This window comes from Anthonomus grandis, chromosome 8, assembly GCF_022605725.1.
Source record: "Anthonomus grandis grandis chromosome 8, icAntGran1.3, whole genome shotgun sequence".
Classification (NCBI taxonomy): Eukaryota; Metazoa; Arthropoda; class Insecta; order Coleoptera; family Curculionidae; genus Anthonomus; species Anthonomus grandis.
This window is the reverse complement of record NC_065553.1, coordinates 16,291,757-16,314,656: the sequence shown is the minus strand read 5'-3', so window position 1 is coordinate 16,314,656 and position 22,900 is coordinate 16,291,757. Positions and strand designations below refer to the sequence as shown.

Here is a 22,900-nt window from a genome sequence, read left to right as displayed (position 1 = left end):
TCGAGCTTTTAATGAGCTTTCTTGGAATAAATTGATTAAACACAATAGCTAGAGTTTCTTAATACATCTATGCAACAAACCTTGAATGAAAAACACGAATTTTAAAAATATAAAAATAATCAAGGAATTAATTAAATTTTACTGTAGGCTGTAGCCTTTAAAATTCAATCAGGCAACACTGTTGAACATGACGTGGGCACGTGTGATTATGTCAATGTCATAAACTTTGTACTGTCAACCAAAGTCAAATATTCAATTTGTTGTAGTTGTAATCTTTTTTTTTTCAAGTGGTTTACAGTGGACAGATAACAGAGATAATGTTTTAAAATTTCGATTAATTTGTTCCCCGCGCTGGTCGTATTAAGTTCTTAATAAAACGAAAAAATGTCCGAAGTGTTGGATGAGTGGGACGAATTAAACACCGATTTCAAGGAATTGGAGGTTAGATTTATTGTCCTTTTTACCTACTTTTTTTTATATATTTCTTTGTTAATAACTTAAATGAATCTCTTCTTTATGTTATATTTAAGGCCCATAACAGAGCATATTTAAAACACCTAGAAGAGCTCTCAGGCTATCAGAAAAAATGCCAAGAACACATCAAGCACCAGAGGTATCGAATAGGGATTATAACCAAGAAATTAAGCAAGTAGGTTTTTATTTCTTTGTAATTAGTTACATTTATTTGGCCTTTTTTTTAATTTTATTAAGTCACAAAAAAAGAATACATACAGTATTGGCCAAAAGTAAATAGGCAAATTATTTTTTAATCTAAACAAGAATGAACAGAAACTTATAATCCAGGTATGAAAATATATGTTGAAAAGCAATTATAATTGTGCATATAATTTGTTATAAACTGTTCCGGGATGAATAATAAATAAAGGTAACTATGCTGGACAAAAGTAGATAGACAATAAACACAGTCCCTGCCATATTACTTAACAAAACAAATCAAATACATTTTAGAAATGGTTACAAACAAATCCCTAGATCATTAATATTTAGTAAAATAGCCATTATTTTCTATTACAGATTGGCATCTATGTGACATTGAATCAATTAACTTTTCTATAAAATGTTGGTCAATATTTTTCCATTTCTCCTCTAAGGCCCTGAATAATTTGTCTGCGTTTCAGTAGGTTTGATCCCTTATGCTTCGTTCAACAATTTCCTATAGGTTTTCAATTGGATTTAGATCAGGAGACTGAGAGGGTCACTTTAAAAGAGGTTTGTTCCTTTTCAAAAAACAGTTTCACAAGCTTTGATGAATGTTTAGGGTCATTATCCTGTTGAAACTTAAAAGTTATTGGTAAGTTATCTTCAACAAACAGCAGCATTACATTTTTAAGAATATACATCACTGTGTCCATTATACTATTTATGCAGTTTAAAGGGCTCATACCAAAACCCGAGAAGCAACCCCACACCATAACCAAACCTCCTCCATGCCTTACTGTGGAGTGCGAGTACAAACTAAATACCATCTGATGTAAATAAATTGAACTTAGATTTGACACTACAACTATTTTTTTTCCATTGATGTTTTCTCCAATCAAGATATCTACAGGCAAATTCTAATTGGCTCAAATTATTTTTTTTTACTTAGAGGGTTTTTTTTTGCTGGTTAACATGCAAATAGTTTCTCTTGGACTAATCTTCTTACCATTCTAGAAAACCCATTGCACACTTCTAAAGTGGTTAGTTCACCTTGAATTTCACGAGAAGACATAAATGGGTTACTGGCGTTTATTTGCATCATTTTGTGTACAGCCCTTTTATTCATTTTTCTTGGTAATCCAGACTTTGTTTTTGGTTTAATCGATCCAGGCCTTTCATATTTTTTTTATTATTGCTCAAACAGAGGTCTTTTTGATATCAAATCTTTGTGTAATTTCGACTTGATGTTGAGCCTCACATAGGTGAGGCGATATTCTCACTAAAAAAAAAAAAAAACATGCTTTATTGTTATTAACAAAGAAAAATTGTTCTAAACAAAGCTACCTTAAATTACTACCACTAAACTTAACCACTACACCCCATACACACTCGAGTTCCAAAACAAGCATCAGAACAATACATAAAAAAAATACATAAAAAGTAAATTAAATTCCATAATTATCCCCTCAAGTATAAGACAGCAAAGAATTTAAACCATACAAACAAATCAAATAAAATTCAAATACTGTAAACTTACACTTAGGGAAAATTAGAATGTGTCGACATAGTATTCATCCAGTGAATAGTAACATTTTTCGGTCAAAAGTATTTTCAATTTACGTTTAAAAGTGTCAATACATGTTGCGTCCCTAATTCCGAAAATTTTGATTCCCTCGTAGAAGATAGATTTTTTTAGTAAATGTGGAGGAGGGGATTGGAAGATTTAGATCGTTCACTTGGCGCGTTAAGTATCTTGGATTTGGGGTTATAAATTTAAAGCGATTTGCAAAAAGTAAGCAGGCCACTTCCTGAATATAGAGGGAGAAGACAGTGTGTATGCCCAGCCTAATAAATAATGGGCGACAAGAATCTCTTGGTTTAGCCCCACAGATGTAATGTACAGCACATTTCTGTAAAACAAGCAGCATTTGTAGAAGGTAGGCAGCTGCATTACCCCAGAAGCAAATGGCATACCTAAGGTGGGATTCAATTAATGAAAAATATACAGATCTTCCAAACTGCATGCCAAGCTCCAGGGTAGCCGCTCTGACTGCAAAACAACCTGCAGACACCTTTTTGCAAGTACCGAGGATATGATCTTCAAATCTGAGTTCTCTGTCAATGAATGTACCCAAAAATTTTGTATTATCAAACTGCTGAACTACTGAATTAGAAAAAGGCACGTGGTCTAGAGCACACTTAAAACACTATGTGCTGCATGTTACAGACACAATATGTACTTTCACAAGCACTTACGGTACTGGTCACAAGATTTTATTTTTGGAATGTTAAATCAAAAGAATTATAAAGAAATTTCTTGTTTATGTATTTTTGCCCAGCGGATTAAAATAATTATTTTGTCAGTGCAGAAGAATTTTTTTAATGGGCAATATATTTTCATGTTTGCACAAAGAACCTAATATGAATTAATATTTTTAAATAGCTGACAACATCTACTCAAATTTATTGATGTTTTATAAAAAATAATTTTGTCTATCTACTTTTGGCCAATACTGTATAAGTCAAAGCAAAATGCATCTCCAAATAACTTAGGCTTTTACAGACTTAAGACTTTTATCATTTCTTTAGTAGTTTTTTAATAATTTCTTTTTTAAACAAACTCATAATTTAATAATAAATAAAATTTATTTTTTAGAATGCCCAAAACAAAAGAAAATGAAGCACAAATAGCCGAGTTGGAAAACAGTATATTGACTCGCAAAGCACAACTGTATGAAATTGAACAAACCTTACCAAAAGAAAATGGCCTTTATTTAAAGATAATTTTAGGAAATGTTAATGTTTCTATTTTAAATAAGGAAGAAAAGTAAGTAAATATTTAAACAAGTTTTGAATTATTTAAAGTAATAACTTAAAACCCTTTTAAGGTTCAAATATAAAGATGAGTATGAAAAATTTAAACTGATTCTGAGTAGTATATGTTTTGTAATGGCTATTTTAAATTATTGCATAAGATTCAGAGCCCTGGAACTGAGCTACATATTTTTGTTGGTGTGGTATTACTGTACCCTAACAATTAGGGAAAGTATTTTAAAATTAAATGGATCAAGGATAAAAGGATGGTGGAGGTTCCATCACTTCTTTTCCACAGTTGCAGCTGGAATTTTGCTTGTTTGGCCGGATAATGATACATGGTTGGAATTTAGAAATCAGTTTGTGTTGTTCAACATTTATCTAAGTAAGTAAGAGTTTTCTATTTTTGTCAATAATAATCAATACTCTGTGAGCACAGTGTTCAACAATGTAATTCAAATTTTATCATTTAATTATTTGCTTTCAAAGCACTATATCTAAACATATCTAATATTTATTTTATTGGTATTAATGTGAGTAATTTATGACCTGGCCATTGGTACATGGTGTTTATGAACAATAGGTATAATGTTTAGGAAAAAATATGATAACGGTAATATCAGCCATTAAACTGTTGTTTTTCTTGATTAGGGTAATATCCTATTAAAGTGAAAATATATTATTTCTTTTTAGCATAAAGAATTTATGAGTGATATATGGTCTTATATGGCAATATGATTTATGAATAATTTCTCATTTAACATTTTTTTTCTCGTATCTTTATCAATATTGCCATAAGCCTTTAAATGCCTTATATCTAAATCTTGTACTTTTTGTAAGATATCCCCTAAAAAAGACTGACATTTTGTAATATTGCAACATTACTATCAGAGAGATGCTCATGTTTTTTAGTATATTCTTTTTTTATTTAAAAACTAACGTATAATAAACATCTTAGTTTAATGATTTTGTAATATAATGAGTATAAAATACTTATGGACATATTTAAATAACTTTTCTATAATTATAACTTATTAATTAGCAGTTAACTAAATATACGGAAATATATTTAAAGCAATTAACTTGATTTTAAAATTAGTGACAAATCCAATAACATATTTAATATAAAATGTTAATTTCGATTTGTAACCTTGATTTTTTCAAGATTTTCATGATTATTATAGCAATACGCCATATATACGCGTATACGGTTACACCATCTTGGAGATCATAAAATGATGTCTAGATCAAGAATTTTTTAAAGAAAACACAAACCACTGAAATAGGTAGTATTATGGTATTTTATTGTTGATACATTGAGGTGTAAATTAAATTTTTTCTGTGTGGATAAATGCAGAAATGAACGCACCATAGCCTATTTTAAACAGTACTTTTTGCAAAACAGGTACAACTGGCTCCGGGTGTAGTTCTTCAAATTTTTATCCCACTGTGGCAAAAAAAATGTTCAGTATTATATGGTGTATTATCTATGGATTTGTTACAATTTAGACTTTTTTTAGAGAAAATGCTACATTAATCCATGTTTTTGTTGATTTAAATTATAATAAAACAAAATTTATTAAATATTTAAAAAAAAGTCTTACAGTAGGTTTGCTTTATGAAAGTTTTAGTATAAAAATTATCCAAATCGGTGAAAAATTGTAGAAGATAACTGTTAAATAAATTTTGAATGTATGTCTATTGGCAATAAGATTTGTATTAAGGCGTGATTTTATATTTGACACTTAATGTTATTCGTGACGTAGTCCCACAGAACTGTAAGCCTTAGCCTACATGGTACCTAAACCTCCCAAACATTATACTTTAGAAAATTACTTGTAAATCCAAAGTTTACACTACATATAAATAAAAATTCTTAGTAAAATAAATAGCAAAAATAATAACTCATACTAAAAAAAAAATAAGGATAATAATATATGTAATAGTAATAAAACCTGTTAAATCAATATTATATTCAGAAGTTGATGACCAAATAACCGAATCATACAACCTTCCAAAGAAGTTTTTATTTTATTTGCTTTAGACTTTTTAAACATTTAAATGAGAGTATAAATGTGTTTAAGTGTTTGAAGTGAAAGACTTTAATTTATAAAGTTTGTTACCGTATCAATGATTTTTTTATATAATTGTATTGCTTAGGTTAAGAATGTATTAATTTATAAGAAAATTTTGATCACTTTATTATCCATATGCTGACCTATTCTTCACCTATTTGTTCTTGTTCTTTTAATTGTAAATTTGTTAATTAAAGAAATAAACATTCAATTTATCTGATTTAATAATTTGAAATAACCTAGGTTTACATGACATCTTAGACAGCACATAAGGTGTCACAAGTGCCTAAAATTGGATTATTAAAATTAAATTATGTTATGATTTAACTCTCAGATCCCGTACTTCATATTTGCTTACAATCAAAATACACCTATACTATAAACTTCAATGAAATATTTTAGTTGCCACATAACAGTTACTAGCATACATTTCAGTGAACTACATATTAAAAACATGATTAAGATCTTGCCTCATCATTATTATCTACCTACATAACTTAAAACCATCAGTAAAGAGTAAGCTAGGGACTTGCCTTATTTAGGGCCTACCCTTAAAAGATCATGTAAACAACATTAAGAGGAGTTGATTTTTTAGTGTGTCAACAATATGCTGTATGCTTTCAAAATTTCTTTACAAGCTTATACTACACATTCCTTAAACTACAAATAACTTAATATAACTAACGGTATCTATAATAATAATTTTATATTTCTATTTTCTAATTTATGCTTTGGATCCAAATTCCAGGTTTCGTTCAATATCTACAATTCAGATACCAACGGGGCGTCCTCTACCGGTTGAAAGCCCTCGGCGAGAGACATAACATGGATATAACGATCGAAGGTTTTCATTCTTGGATGTGGAGAGGGTTAAGCTTCCTCTATCCATTTTTGTTTGCTGGTTACATCTTCACCTTCTATAATGCCTACACCTTATATAAGTTAAGCTTTTACCCCAGTGCAACATGGCATGTAAGTAGACATGTTTTGGGTATATTTTATTTGTTGTAATATTTGGTAAGCAAATAGAAAATAGAGTTCAGTCGGATGGTGTATTGGTAACTGAATATCTGTTGTCTGGTCTATATTTAGTATATCAAGATCTAGACAAGGGTTTATTGGGCATATTAGAAAAATTAAAATAAAGTTATGTAAAATTACTAAAGAGCTTAAAAATCTTAGATCATTTCAGTTCCATCAAAGTAAGGTGTTTTAAATAAAATGGAAAAAAGTCGCGATTTTATCTGATTTTTTCATGAAAAAAACATATCCCAATTTATAATAAAGCATAGAACTTTGTTTAGCATAGAACTTAATTTTTCTTTACAATTATATTAAGACAGTGGTACAAATTTATATTTTTACTTAAAAAATATTAAATGTAACTAACAGCTTGTTTAAATTCTAAATGTCTGCAACATATTTTTTCCTTTCCTTGGGTAAGTACAAGACAGGGTTAAAATTTTACAAAAATTTATTTTTATTTCATTCAGCAACCGTGTTGTTCATAAAAGATTGAATTTTTAAGAACAATGCTAATCGTTGGATTGTGTATTGTTTGTAAAACATTTGTGTTTTATTAAAATAATGTCATATAAAACTTCTTTTACATATTTTATGCATAAAACTTTACGGGCAAAATTTAAAACCTAGATCTGATCTATTTATAACAAATTATTTCAAATTAAATTCAATTTAATATTTTTTGAATGTTGAAAATTCGTTAAAAAAAGTGCGTTGCATTCCAGGTAGTTTTCAAATGCAAGAAATCGATATTTATGTTTATAAATCGCTGACAAGGGCTATGGTTCAACACAGGACTAAATTGACAGTTTTTATAAGGGTATAATAGAGGTTCCAGGATATCTTGAAAAACAACTTTTAAAACAACTTCTAAAACTTAAAATTAACTGGGACAAAAATGGGTTTTTATTCCAAATTTGTTGGTGTAGTAGGCGGTGAAATGATGACGCGATAATGTCAAAATAATTTTATTGACACTGTGCTTTGACAATCATAGAAATACAATCTCTTATGTAGAAGCACCTTTAGTACCTAGATATGTCAATACAGATTTACAAGTGACATATATGAGTATAGCACTCATTTTTATAAAATAGATCAGTTGTCATCCCATCAGAAAGAGATTCTATTATTTCTCTCCTCAAACTCTAAAACAGCCTACATGGCGCAGTCGGTAGGACGACAATATATGCTACTTGTGCATTGACTACTAAAGGTGCTACTACATAAGCGATTATAAAACTATATATCACACGACTGAATTTTGTTCTGGCGTCTTGTTGCTATATTTATGTTACAAAATGGAACGTGCTTTTTTACCTGAGGAAAAGTGTGATATGTTGAAATGTTATATTATATGCTACAGCAATCCCGTTGATACTGGCCATATGCATTTAAATGGCTATCTAGAGAAAAAAACTTCCAGAAACCATCACAAAATCATCAGAATCTTAAGCAGTATGGTGCATTCAAGAAACCAGTATTATCAAGAAATAAGCCTTGCATTGAAGAAAAAGAAAATACTGCAATATTAGCTGTAACTGAAAATTGACAATACCACTGGAATACCGAAGTCTACTGCCCATTTCACTTTGAGAAAACAGAAATTAGACGAGGAAAGGCGAAGAACATTGTGTGAATAGTGTCAGGAAGATGAAATATTTCCCCATAGGATTATCCGGTCGGGTGAGCGTATGGTTACAAGTAATGGAATTTTTAACCGGAGAAATACCCATTATTGGTCAACAGACAATCCCCGATTACAGTGAGTGGCTAGACAACAGCACCGTCTTGGTTTTAATATGTGGGTTGGGATTTTTGGAAGATTTAGAGACATTAGTCCCTGTTTTTTACAATTCCCTTACTTCGGAGCATTATCGCAACTTAAAAACTGTTGGTACCAACAGGATAATGCGCCCGCGCACAATACTTTAATTGTGCGTAAGTATCTATGGAACATATTTCAAAAGTTAGGCATAATTTAAACAAAAAAATCAAATTATTTATTAGAATGTATTCAGTTTCTCACAGAAACACACAGACCTCCCGATTGAGCTCTATTTCCTATTCACGTATTAAAAAATATAAATTTACCAAAAAAAAACAGGAAAATCGATTCTATTGAAGAAAATTAATTGATTTTAATCGTAAAATAAATTATGCTAATCTTACTGCAATTCTAGATTTACAAATTCTAATTTTCTTGCAGGTTCCAGTTTTATGTGCAATGTTCTTCATACTATTTTTGGGAAATACTCTTACCACAATAATGGTTATACCGATTAAATTGCATGAAAGAGTAAAGCTTCAATATAGAATAATGAGCCAAAGATTGAGCTCTCAGTTGCTGTATAGTAAAGAAGTATGTCTCTGACTAATTTTATTTTTAAGCAAATTGTTTATAATTTAATACTTTTTAGAACGAGGAAAGTGAAAAACAGAGCGAAGACAAAAAATTGGAGTAGGAATATTTTTTTTTAGTTCAGGTAACTAGTAGGTAATTAAAACAATTGTATTCTATTAATATATATTAAATACATATTTGGGTTGTGTAAGTATTTAGGTTATTATTTAATTTATTTTATTGTAAATCAAAAGTAATGAATATTAAAACGCTTATTTTAAATTTTGTTACTATTTTTATTGCTTCTTAGCACAAGAAACTAATTAAAATATTAATAATATGGGCGTTTTATTTTCCCTTTGGGGGTTTTGATGGACTTTTCTTCTTGGGACTCTTGGATTTAGATTTTCCTCTCCCAGTTCTCTTAGTTTTACTTTTAGATCGGGATTTTCTTTTAATTTTTTTCTTAGTTTTCTCGCCTGATTCGGGTGATAATATTTTTTGAGATGTCTTTGGTGCTTCGGTTTGCCTGGCAAAAGAATCGTATCCAAATTTACCGCAAACTTTTCCTAAAATACATTATAAATTTAATTAATTTTTTTTACCCATCATTCAATATTTATTAATTTATTTCAACGGCAGAGAAAATTTACAATAATAAAATAAAATATAGGGGAACGTGAGGCAATTTTGTCAATGCGCTTTACTCGGAATTGGTTTTGTTCAAAAAACTCACGCACCAGTCTAAGCATTGAGTTTTATTTAAGTAAGATTTTTGTTAAAAAAGTGCATGGTTTTTAATTTTTTTCTTCTTAAATGTGTTTGACTTCGTGTTTATAACTAAATCGTAATACTTAGTAAGTAAAACTTCTATCTAGTGTTTTTATGCATTTTAATAAAATTTGCATAGTGGGAAGGGCAGTTTTGACACGGGATAACTTTTTAGACCAAAATTGCCGAATTCAAACCTTAGTGCAATTGCCAAAAAATATGGCGTTCCTAGAATTCGCTATTGTTTGCACAAATAAGATATTCCTGAAAAAACATGAAGGGCCGATTCAAGCCAGTGTTTAATAAATAACAAAGACAGGAGTTAAGAAATCATATTGTAAGTTTACAAAAAAAGTTTTATAGTGCTGGCCTTCCAGTAGGTGCAGAAATAAATGACTTTCCGCATCCATTTAATAAAAAAATAATTGTGGGTAGAGACTGGCTAATTTCATTTAATCGAGCTGAACATTTGACATTAGGACCCTTAGAAGCTACTTCTAAGGGTCGAAGCTACTAGTATGACTCAAGTCACAGGCTTCCTAAAGAAAAAGTGAATCGTTTTTTTCCCTATTTTGCAAAATACTACGGAAGACTATCGATTTCCACTGTCCAGTATTTTTAACATAGACGAAAGTGGACTTTCTATTATGTAAAAGCCTAAAAAGGTTATTGCAGAAAAAGGCCTTAAACAAATTGGCCGAATTACTTCTGCAGAAAGAAAGATTACCCTGATAGCTACCATAAGTGAGTGCAGCTGGAACATTTATTCCTCCATTTCTTAGTTATCCAATCCAAAAATCTATTTAGCAAGAATTAATCCTCCGTTAAGTTAACCCTCAATTTAAGTTGGAGCATTTCCCAACACAGCGTCATCCGTCAGGTTGGAGTGTTGATTTGCTGCTTAAATTCCTAAATCATTTTGTTAAGTATTTTCTGCTATCCAAAGAAAACTCGGTTTTGCTGTTAATGGATGGACACGCAGGTAACAAAACCATTCATGCAATAAATTATTTCAGGAGCAATGAGATAAATATGATTACTTTTCCTCCCCATAGGAGCCATAAATTGCAGCACTTTGATGTTGGAGCATTTAAGTGCTACATCTCATCAGAGATGGATAATTTCAAGATAATCATTCAGGAGAAAGAATAACAGATTTTTAATATTTAGCTCCAAACGATTATTTACTGACCATAAAAAAATAATATCAACATCAGCTTGTAAAACTTGCACATCAGCGGATTTTATCCCCTTGAACAATTAAAAAAAAAATCTGATTGACGAATGACAACAAAAGTCATTAATAAAATAGACACTATGTGGTAGCTTTGACGCAGACCGGAGAAAAAATTAGGATTTTCTGAAAGTAATTATTCTGGAAGTAATTATGTTATTTATACGCACCAATTGAATAATTTGATAAAAAACTATATCACTTTAAACGACTGTTACCCAGATGCACACAACTTTGGAATGAGAATCTATGGTTCACTCTGTCCAACATCCAATCGACCAAGGTTCTCAAATGCATTTAACAAGTATTGCTGATGTAAGCAAATTAGTTAGGGTAGATTTACCTTCAGAAAAACCGTTATGCTGATTTATAATTATATTCCGATTACACTGGCAATAATTCTGTAGTTGGTAATATCATTCCTATTCCCTCTTTTATATAGGAATCAAGGAACTTACTTTCCACAAGTCTGGAAAACATCGGGAATCAAAACAGAGATAAAATAATTAATGTAGGGATTTGATTAAGGAACACACAATTTTTTTAATAAAACTGATGGTATGTCACGATGTCTAATAATTTTTTTTAACATATTTATTTAAACGTTACCGTTACAAAAGTCTTCTCCGCATTCAATACAGGACACCACTCTCATTTCGACAACTCCCGCTTTATTTTTACTTTTACGGGTCTGCGGATCTAATTGAAGTTGCCTCTTCTCAGCCGCCCTGCTCTTATTTTGGAGTTTTCCCAATTCTACCAATCTAAAATTAATCATTCAGATTATAATTAATGCAAATATTGAAATTCAAGGACCCCTACCTAGAGAAATAATTCTCCTCGACTCTACTTTTCGGTCTCTTAGTAGTCAACATCCTCCAATCAATAGAAACCCCCGCCAAGTCATCAATTTTTAACTCTTGCATTTCGACAGGCAAAGGGTTCATAAATAAATACGGCTCTCTCATATTTTTCAGATCCTTTTTGCCGGATTTAAACGTAAAAGCTTTATCTCTTATTTTAATGTTTTCCGTTGATACTTTTTCTGGCTTAATTTTGAAGTCTGGCACTTTTTCCAGTAAGCGACGAAACTCCTCGTTGGAACTACACGTTGCCTTGGACAGGTCCAAAATTGGCGCGGTTTCTTTCTTTTTTTGTAAGAAATCGTCCAGTTTTGCCATGTTTTTGGTCTTTTAGTCTATAATATAAAAGGATTTTCATGTTAGAATTTTTAGTTACATTTGAGAGTGACATCTTGAGTGTTGGCAGCGAAGACAGCAATCCAAAAACCTTACTTTCTTGTTCCCTGGTTCACAAAATCAAACAAAGATATGTGGTTTTAGTTCGAAGAGCCTATGCAATATGTAATACTTAAAGTTTCTTGAAATATCACAGAAATGTACCTTAAAATGTCTATAATAAGCTACAGAACAAGGCACAGTCCCTAATAATTTATATAGCAAAGAACTCCTTGCAATTTATGTCTAAAACTATTATTACAATTACTTTTTTCACACAATTCATCAATAATTTTCTTAATATAAATTTATCATTATAATTTATAGTCTCTGCAGCACCTGGTTCCTTTAATTTATGGCCTGTAGGTAAGTCAATGAAATCCTTAGACCAACTTGATTATTACATGTATAATAAGTATTTATAAGAAATTATTCTGTTCCAGGCATTTAATGTCGTTCAGAAATTGGAATTTTTGTTTCGCATATGTCCTGTCTTTTGGGAGTAATTATTAACGTCATAAAATTTATTTTTGTTCCAGGTTTTTAATGATACGTTTTCCAGTCTTTTGTAATAATTACTTATGTCTTCCCAGCTTTTCACGTATTTTTTTTGAGGAATCGTAAAAAATACATTTTTTAGCCATTTAAAACAAATGTTATTAAAAACTCCTTCCGTTCATGATCTTGCTCTACCACCTTAATGGAATTAACTTTCTTTTCTCTTAACTTTCAATTCTGATTCAGTACTTGGTTCCTTTAATTGTGTAAGAGCAGCAGTATGTACATCATAAGACTTGCAAAAAACTGTGAATTTAAAAAGTTTTACTAACTTATGGGCAACTGGAATTAAGATTAGGACTTCCTCACAGTACTTAATTTCTCTTGATTATCCAACACTCTTTTTTTCATTCCTTGTAGTTTGTAAATGTATACACCTAATATCACCATAATGTTTATTGACATAAATAATGTCTTATTTTCTTGACCTCTCCTCTACTCCTTACTAAGACCCTATTTCTTCCATCAAATGCTCTTCTGGAACTCTTCTTTTATTGTGTTTAATTTATAGAGATTCTCAAACAGACTCAATATTACATCCATCTCACCAGATCCATTAAACCTGTACATTTTCCACATTATTTTATTGTCGGTCACATTTATGTTTGACTGAGAACATATTTAAGACATTCATTAAGCCCTACGTGGTGATAAACCTGGACTTCTAGGACTATCCTGCCATTTCTCTTGCTCCATAAGCAGTCCATTATGGAGAGTAGACAATCCACCCAACAAATCAACTCCTTGTCCTCGGTTGACATCGAACTCTGGCAAAGAAATGTCTTTCTGTATCCTACTGCTCAAGTGATATCTTTGTTCGTCATCTCTTGGATTTTGCTCTTCTATTTTGAGCACATCAACCGTGACATTTTCGGAACATCTATGTTTTTTACACCTACAGGAGCAGCAGCATTTTAAGTATAACTGATCCTTATCACTTTCTAATGGTACTAATTCCCTTTGGTACATCTTCAAATTCCCATTAAAAACTCGCTCTTCCGTTCGCCATCTCGCTCTGGAACGTCTGTTTTCTGGCAAAATGTTTTTCCGATAGTGTACTGGAGTGCCTGCCTGGCTGTCATCACTTGAAATCTTTTCGTCATAACTTTTATTGGAATTATCTCTCTTCTGTCGTAACTTCCTTCTCTGATACAAAGGATCTTTTTCGCTTTGCTTCAAGTACCTTGTCGGGGGTCGATTCGCTCCCCATTTGGGTCTCTCTACCACACTGGAACTTCTACTTCTTCTGCTTCTACTTTGGCTCGCTACCTCCACGTTGCTCATTTTATCACAAATATATTTCTCAGTACCTTCAGCTGTTGTCTCTGAGGAAGATCTTGCCGAAATCAGATTAGTGTCTGTCTGAGTGCTACTATCACATTTCCTCACATTATTTCTATATCTTGTTGGGGTTAATATTCTGTTTTCAGTTCTGGCTGATTCTATGTTACTTCTCTCCGGAGCAGTAGGCATGTTCATGGGAATCGCAATAGGATACTGAGCAGTAGGTATGAGAACAGCATATTGGATATTTTGGAGGCTCTCCAATGTGGGCTGGAAAAAATAAGTGAACTGGTCATTTCTTGGTGAGAAGTTATTGTTGGTTGTATTTTGGTTTCTTGGTGATTGCATGATGGGAGTTAAGCTTCTCTCGTTGTTCGAATTATGGCTTTGGTTGCTGATTAGAGAAGTGGGCAGGCTCGTGGTGCTTTTGGCAGGTGAAGCCTTGGGATTTGGCTGGGAGAGGTTATTGTTAATTTCGTTTTTGATATTGTCATTTTTGGCTTGTGGTTTAGCTTCTTTACAATTGTTCATCTTCTCTGAATCTTGAGGTGTTGGCGATGCCTGGTCTACAGCGTGAGAAATCGTGGGGGAAACAGATAATTTTTCCTTTTCAACAACATTTTCGCTAATATTTTGTTCCACTGTAGAGTTATTGCACTGCTTTTGCATCTTAAGCCGCATCTTCTCAAGTTTCGCTTCTCTTTCAGCTATTTCCAGTGCTTCTTGTATGGCTTCTTTCCTCTTTCTTTCTCTTTCCATTTTTTCTTGAAAGGCTCTTTCTTCTTCGAGCTTACGTTGTCTCTCAAACTCTTGTTCTCGGGCTATCCTCAGCTCTTCCTCGTGCTCTTCTTTAAGTTTTCTCGCTTTTTCTTCTTGACGTTGCCTTTCTTTTTCTTGTAATTGCTGTCTGACGGCTTCCTGGTGAGCTATGGCCATTTGTCTTTTGCGCTCTCGTTCTGCCAGCTCTACCGAATCTATGGGTATGTTTTGACCCCGGATATAAGTTCTAAAATAAATCCGAATTAGTAAACTTGAGGCAAAAAGAAAAATTGGTGATGTACTTAGTTTGAGAGGAACTAGAGCCGGTGCAAGGTCTTTCGTTTTCCTCATATCTCTGTTCCGGTGATATAGAAGGTGAAGAGTTCGCTACGACAATGGCTCCATCTACTTCTAAGCCTCGTTTCACCCAGTTTGGAGGTTCGTTTGTCTGTTCTTTATCGAATGATTCCTCTTTAGGCTGCCAGAAGTTGTTTATCCCCACTCCTTTGTCGCCCCATTTAGGCCTGAAAAAGGGAATTAAAATTAAGAAAAAAAGGAATAATAGGGAATGTTTAATCGATACAAGGGCCGTCATCAAAAATTTATTGTAACTTGACTGGATTAATGTTTCCTTGACCTAGTTTGTGTGTGTCTATATTATTTCCTGGTTGGGTGATGCAGATGGGACCAATATTGCGGAAATTCAGTTTACGTCGATTTGACACGCATTAAAGTCGGTGATATGGTGAGAGAGGTACCGCGAGAGCGAAAATATATCCAGAAATAGATTTTAGGAAGTCTAGTGTCAATATCCCTAATAGGGGTTGTAGTTAAGTGGCTCTAGATCAGAAAGTTTTTGAGGTACAACCGTTATTCATCCAATAATTTCATATATTATTGGTGATTAAATACTTTCTGAAAGTAACTTACCGATCATCTCTATAGCTCGAAGACGACTCGTACCCACTTTGGTTTTGCTGATTACCTCCGTTCCACTGACCATTATTATTAGTGGATGGAAGATTGCGTTCCTTATAATCAGGAGTGGGATAGTTGTCGCTTCCATATCCGGAAGTTTCACCCCCTCTCTCGCCCTTATCGTACTTATTATCGTGTCGGTAATTTGAGTTGAATTGGTTTTGATGTAGAGGAGGTAAACTTCCCCTACGCTCGCCAGAAGTTATCGGAGGAAGTTGCTGCTGCTCTTTTTGGGTTAGGGAATGTTTAGAACCATACCTCGAACTAATAAAGAATGATTTTAAGATTTTTAATTTGGTCTTTTCTATCTAAGTTACCGGTCGTAGTTTCTATCGAAAGAACTGTATTCTCGATGTTGTCCTCCTAGTCTCGCCAGTTCCTCTGAAATTATATTTTAATTTGTATATATGTGTTCAACTATCTTATACAAATATTTTTGAGGATGTTTTATCTTCAAAGAATATACTTCCTTGAAGTCCAAAATTTCAAGAACTAGTGGAATACAAACAAATAACTTGTAAAAACAAATGATCACAAAATTACCTCTACAAAAGAGTCGATGGGGAAAAAAATCACTGTGACCTCGAATCTTGTTCAGCTTGAGGTCCAAGTTCATTTGGAAGTCAAAGATTTTTGCCTATATCGTATTGTGTTTTATTTTTGCTATTTTATTTTAGGCTTAAGTTTTATTTATACTTTTTCTGCATGTGAGACTTTTTGTGTTTTTTGCATATGTTTGCCATAATCGTTATTACATTTACTTGTTTACATTTTGTATGATCACCTACAAGCACACACTTTTTTCAATTTATTTGCATTTTTTGTAATTTATTTTTTTTTATTGATTTAAGTTTTAAATATGTATTATATTATCTATATTATGTATTACCGTTGTAGCTGAAGCTAAATAAATACATTATTATTATTATCTTTGATGTCAAATTTGGGAAGAGCGAAAAGTTTTACGTATTATTTTTTTATCCGCGTTGCTGTTTATGGAAAATTCTGGTTTAAATTTTTATCTTCAAATATCTGTGGATAACAATGGTAAATTTAATATCGTTGTTATATGTTAATAATTGATTTTTCAATTTATGACACCTGGATAAGAAGTTCTCTAGCTATTGTATTTTTAATCCCTTTGTCCAACAAATGACGTTAAAAAATGGGCTCAAAGCAGTAACGCCGTTGTCAGAGGTTTCTTTTTCTACGCTTATTCTCCCCTAAAAAAACCCTTTTAAACAACCGCTCCTTGACAATTATTGTTAAAGCATTTGACTTTGAATTGACCCTTGTCATTGTTAGAAAAGCAAATTTGAAAAATATTTCTAAGCATTTGTCCTTGATTTGGCCTTTATATACTATTTTAAACATAATTTTTTTTGCTTATTCTGAATCATGCATTAGAAATAGGCGATTCTATTTAAGAAAATAACCTTAAATTTCAAAACATCTTGAAAATGAACTTTAAAGTCACCGGTACTTCTACACAACCATACCAAACTTTCGTAAAGGCCTTTTTTGATATTACCCTTTTTTCTAGAGTTATTCGCGTGGTGGGACTAAAATGGAAGACCCTGTATAGAAAAGTACGATTTCCAAATCATTAATTAAAATAATAAATTGTAAAATAATATTAATCTTCAAAATGTTCTGTCAGCAAAGGGTCGAAAATGTGAAAAATATTAAAAAGGAAAACATGTAATAAATGCTAATTATTCATGATTTAAATCGGTCGAAGTTATATTTTAAGAAATATGGATCTCTTTAGGTGGCAGTGTCCAAGTTACATCATTTTTTTTTTTCAAATGATTCAAATTTTTTTATAACTTTCAAGGAATATTGCTTATAGAGCACAAATATATCTTAAGGAAGTCTTAAAAATTTCTTTTTCAAGACATTATAAATATATGTTAAAGATGTCCTAAAGCCCTAAGTAATTAATTTTATGTAAATAAATACTGCATTATATTTCATTGAGTTTTCACAAGAATAATGTATAAACAAAACAGTGGACTGACGCTCAAAGCTAGAATCTGACAGCTATTTTACTGACCCAATTTATAGGAGCCTATAATTTTCCAAAATCAACAGAAATATATATCCTAAGAGTTAATAAAAAATACTATACACTATACAAAAATCAAATAATTTATATTTGAAAAATAACCAATAAATAAATAAATTATCTCTATCAACTTAAAAACAGGCTATAATATATATCTGCTATATATATATAGCAGATTTGTATGCCTAAAAAGTATACAATATGCGTACCATAGACCTTACGATCTCCCATTTGAAGCCAATTAATGCTTTTATAATAAGGCGATATGTGATCGTATTCAAATGTTCCGATATTTTACGAATTTCTCTTGAATCGATGTTGTCAAACTCAATGATCACTGAAAATTTTTCGTAGATGCTTAGGAACATATGTGCTAGCATTATTTATAGCAAACAAATAATGCTTGTATTTCTTCTAAAATTGAACCATTTCGAGATCCAAGAGTTCATCAGATCCCATTGTAAAAGAAATCAGCGTATTATGAAAAGCTACGTTTAAATAATACACTTTGGTGAAGAGGCATAGTTAGTTGTGTGCTAGTTGTCTAAATGCTTTGGAAGTTCAAAAGCACTAATACATTTTTTTGTCAATCGCCGTATAACATGCAAATTTTAGTTAATGCTATCGAGATAACAATTTTTTTTCTAAAGCCATATTGGGTGTCGGATAAAATATTTCCCTCAACAACAAATGTATACCGGGTGTCTTAGGAAAGTGGTTCGCCCCTATAACTTTTTTAATTTCTAAGTTAAAAAATGAAATTTGGTAAGTGGGTGTAGTTAACTTAACTGAATACCTCAGCCAGTCTCAATTTGGAAGCTACACCCACGTATCAAATTCCATTTTTTTAACTTAAAAATTAAAAAGTTATAGGAGTGAACCACTTTCCTAAGATACTCGGTATATGCTACATGAAATCTTTTTTCTTCATATTATTCGGAAGTTATTAAATGACGACGCGCTGGTGCTGCTTAAGACTGGCTTAAATATTTAGCAAAAAATATTAATATTATTGGCACTGGACAGACGTTTATCAATTCAGTTGTTACTTGTTATTTACTTCAGTACAATTTGTGCAGTCATTTTTTGATGTTTGCAAAAAAGTTAGGTTGCTTACAAATTGAACTCAAATATATCTTTTTTTCCTATTTCATTTGAATATTATGTATTGTGCTATTAATGGTTTTAATTAAAGGTTTTTTTGCACTACTAAGATAGTAGATCTCCTCATAAATATGAAATCTATTATTTATTTTGTCGCAATATCAAGGTCCATAGTTTATTTAAATAATGAATGTTCTTGGTTCGCCCAGTCTCAATTTTCCCTTATCCATCTAAAATGTAAATACGTTCAAACCAAAATCGATATTTTCTTACTAACGGACAGCATTATTACATGTTATATTCTGGGAACGTATATAGAAACCTTTAACTTGACCTTTTTACTAACAGCAATCAGAATATCAATATAAAACCTATAATGTAACATTAAAAAATTATACAAGGCCTTTAGTGCTATTAACTTACCTCTTTCTCGAGCCCACTGTTGCTTTTTTCTTTCCACCAGGGACATGGATTGGTTACAGAAAGTAACTGGATGTGTCATCGCTGCCACTCATTGTAACTAGTGATTTTGGCACATGAATTTAGAAAATGTATTTATGTTTAAGCAAAAAAAAATTGAACGTTCTAGATTCTTGAATATAGTGATACATAAATCCATTAACCCGCTTCCTAGAAACCCATTTACATTATAATTACAAAAAAGGGAGAAAACGAGTTAAGAAGTCCGGTTTAGCATAAGAAAGTTGATAGAGTCACGCGAATGTTTCTGATTTTTCTTTTATTTGATAACCCGTTTTTTACAAATGAGGTCATATCAGTATTAATAATAAGTGTGGTGTTTCTGTTTTTGGAGCGTATATAAAGCGGATCAAATTATAATGAAACCTATTTTTCGCCCTTGAAATTATCTGGTATAAAAAGTGTTTTGAATTAATATGGCATATCGAACTTTTGATAATGGCGATAGGAGTCGTTTGATCTTCATGGTCCAACATTTCAAAAAAAGTAATTAAATAAATAATGTCTTTGTAATAAATAAATTAATATTGTCATTTAAGGATGCTCAGACTAATTATTAACCAACTGTTCCCATGATATGTTTAAAGAAACATTAACTATTTTTATGATATTTTTATAATGAAGTTACATGCAATTAATTCAAGTTTGGTTAAGTTCATTAGGGAATTTTCTAGGAATAAAAAGTGCGAATTCATTACCCAATTCAATTTTACTTGAGTCAACACTAGATAAGAAAATATTATTTGAATTCCAGGAATTTATAATACCACAAGCACATGAATAAAATATGTTATGAGTCATATTTGAACAATATTTTCTGGAATAATATTCAAAAATGGAATATACTTAGAATGTAAAAGGAACATTGAAACCAGAACATACTCTGAAAACGAAGCTGTAAGGTTAAAATTCTCAGTATATCAGAATCTGGGACAAATTTTAATATTTTTACCCAAAAACTGTGATTTTAAAAAAAATTACCAATTAATATTGAATAAATATTTCAACAAAATTTGCTGTTGAATTAAAGAACCAACATAAAATATAGAAAATATTGAAGACTTTTCTATATTTTGCTCATCATTATTGAAGTACGTGCACTTATAACTCAAGTAATTAAAAAAAAAAGAAAGTTGCATCAGTTTTATCAACAGACAGGTTTAAAAATAATGAATACAAGCATATAGATAATGCATTCGATGAAATATGGTGTTATGTAACGAGATGTGTAGAAAAAAATAGGTTTTTATGTTAAATCCTTGAAAATAATAATAACACGGTACCAATGATGGTACAATTTTTGTAATCTTATATTAGTACCCGTATGATATATTTTTTATGTTGCAGCTCATTAATTTCATTTTGGTTATATAATAGGATTTGTTTGGTTATTGTGTATATATTATTTGCTTAAAAGTTATTTCATAACTTTTATTTTGTATGGTTAGTTGCACTTAATTAAGCAATTCCTATAAAAATTGAAAAGATTTTATACAGGGTACCTTAAAACCAGAAAATATTGTAAGGACTTGTAAATATTGATTTTTGATTAAATTGAATTGAAAATACAACGTACATCTAGTTTTTTTTAATATGGACTAGTAAATGTCTCTAAAATTTAATATGTAGTAAAGTATATCTGCATATTTTGGTGCAGACCCGTAAGTGAAAGGAACTCCTAGTTATTCTTTACAAACCCCTATATATTTTATGAGTATTACGGTCAATGGCAAAAATAAGAACAGTACCTAACAATAAATTAGTAATTAATAATAAATTAGTTAGTCTCATTTAGAACAGAATTCCACTAGCATTGTATATGCCTCAAAAACTAAACAGAATGACTTAATTTGAAAAGCATAATATTCAGAAAATTCCGCTTTTTAAATGATGTTCAAACCACTTCACGTTCACAGTCTTGCTTCTCAAATTCAGTTAAAATAATTATCTTGGAGTAATCAAATTATTTATATAGTGGACTATATAGGGCGTTACTAAATCTTTAAGGCAGTCACTCACTTTAAAATTCAACATCTCAAAAACTTGTTGAACTATTCTTCTGAAACACAAAGCATGGAGTTAAAGAGATTTGAAGGTGAAATATTATTGGAAAAACCGATCCCTTGCCTACGACTAATAAATACGAAAAAACTTGAATAGATCCTTTAATACAAACTCTCTATAATTATAGAAATCTTAAATATATTATGGGACTTAGGTGATGGATTCATTCTGAAAGCTTAAATCAGTGTAAATATTAGCAGTTGAAACATTTAAATATCTAAGGGCTTCACATTTTATTTTACCCAAATAAACACCTAATTTAATTTTATATTAAAAATTAACGGAATAATACTTATGGGTGTGTTTTTCGTATTTGGAACTCAACCGCCTAAATAGAGACTTAAAATAGAATTGCAAGATGCACCCTCATTGATTTCTGCATTGCTTTTAATTATAATAAGCCTAATATATGTGTCTTACAGCAGGGAACAATTAAGTATACATATACATGGCATTAGAAATAAAAATATGCATGATAGCAAGCTTCCCTAGCTAATAAAGGTTTACTAAAACTTCAATTTGCCAATTTAATATGTGCCAATTTCTAACACATATTACATAAAAAGCTTAATTTTTATTTATGCATTTGTATGAATATATACCAGTAAAAAGCTTTTCAAGTGATTTTTTAAATGATCACAAAGAGTCTAATGAATTTAAGGGTAAGATATCATTGTGAGTTCGTAATATGTGATTCTAAGTTAACTCTTAGGTCCTAAATGAAATTACTTTAACTAAATTCCAGTATAAGTACCTTCAAAAACTAAGTCACCAAGATCACGAAAAAAAAACCAAAAAAAGCAATAAGCTAATAATGGTCACGTAAGGAACTAAAAACCCACAAATTCCCGCGGGTAGACTGCGAATAGTATGAAACACCAACCACATGCGGGAAATTCAGCGGCCATTTGATCGAAGCCGGTTGCCCATGGAGATGGAAAACCAACACATTTCCTTCGGGTTGTTAACCCGATTTTGAAATTTCCAAACTACAGGCACGCACTGAGTATGGGGGAACGGACGATGATGCTTTCCCATATTTCGTGCTAGAATTTCGGAAACTTCCGGTCTAGGTTAGGACTTTGATGAGGCTTTCGTGATCGGCTTCTACAAACTACAAATTATAATTATATGATGTAATATAATCTTTACTATTGAGGCATTCACTGATAATAGGACCAAAACGTAGAAATGGATCTGGGAAAGCTATTTGGAAGATTGAACCATGTATCATTAATTTTCACTGTCATGAGCTTATAATGGATTTCAAATGAATCTATCATAATTAGATTTTTTATACACCTTTTTTTATATAAAAAGTGAATGCACAGGACTGTAACGTTTAGGTGTTTAAATTATTTCTGGCTAAAATAACCTTCTTAAATTAAATAAATACGTTTTTCAATGTATCTTTCCGCAATATTTTTAAAATTGTTCTCCCACTTA

The 22,900-nt window shown here is 31.2% G+C and overlaps 3 protein-coding genes across 4 annotated transcripts; 1 reads left to right on the top strand and 2 right to left on the bottom strand.

The window, feature by feature from the left end:
* Positions 1-238: 238 nt before the first annotated feature.
* LOC126739595 (transmembrane protein 120 homolog) lies at positions 239-9,198 on the top strand. The gene is made up of 7 exons (XM_050445352.1): positions 239-441; positions 531-649; positions 3,317-3,487; positions 3,549-3,859; positions 6,298-6,521; positions 8,782-8,934; positions 8,993-9,198. Exons 1-7 carry the CDS (start codon positions 385-387, stop codon positions 9,035-9,037), a joined length of 1,080 nt encoding a protein of 359 aa, XP_050301309.1. The 5' UTR covers positions 239-384; the 3' UTR covers positions 9,038-9,198.
* On the bottom strand, positions 9,119-12,104 carry LOC126739596 (uncharacterized). The gene is made up of 3 exons (XM_050445353.1): positions 11,744-12,104; positions 11,531-11,685; positions 9,119-9,485 (listed from the first exon to the last, which is right to left on the bottom strand). Exons 1-3 carry the CDS (start codon positions 12,100-12,102, stop codon positions 9,265-9,267), a joined length of 735 nt encoding a protein of 244 aa, XP_050301310.1. The 5' UTR covers positions 12,103-12,104; the 3' UTR covers positions 9,119-9,264.
* A 1,232-nt stretch (positions 12,105-13,336) lies between these two features.
* LOC126739594 (putative uncharacterized protein DDB_G0279653) lies at positions 13,337-22,305 on the bottom strand. 2 transcript variants are annotated; one of them, XM_050445351.1, is made up of 6 exons: positions 22,209-22,305; positions 19,334-19,430; positions 16,056-16,119; positions 15,691-16,002; positions 15,063-15,284; positions 13,337-15,007 (listed from the first exon to the last, which is right to left on the bottom strand). In XM_050445351.1, the coding sequence occupies exons 2-6, from the start codon at positions 19,410-19,412 to the stop codon at positions 13,351-13,353; spliced, it is 2,334 nt and encodes a 777-aa protein (XP_050301308.1). In that variant the 5' UTR covers positions 19,413-19,430; positions 22,209-22,305; the 3' UTR covers positions 13,337-13,350. The 2 variants fall into 2 exon arrangements, with proteins under 2 accessions (XP_050301308.1, XP_050301307.1); XM_050445350.1 differs by having other exon boundaries at positions 19,334-19,540; positions 22,209-22,301.
* Positions 22,306-22,900: the final 595 nt, after the last annotated feature.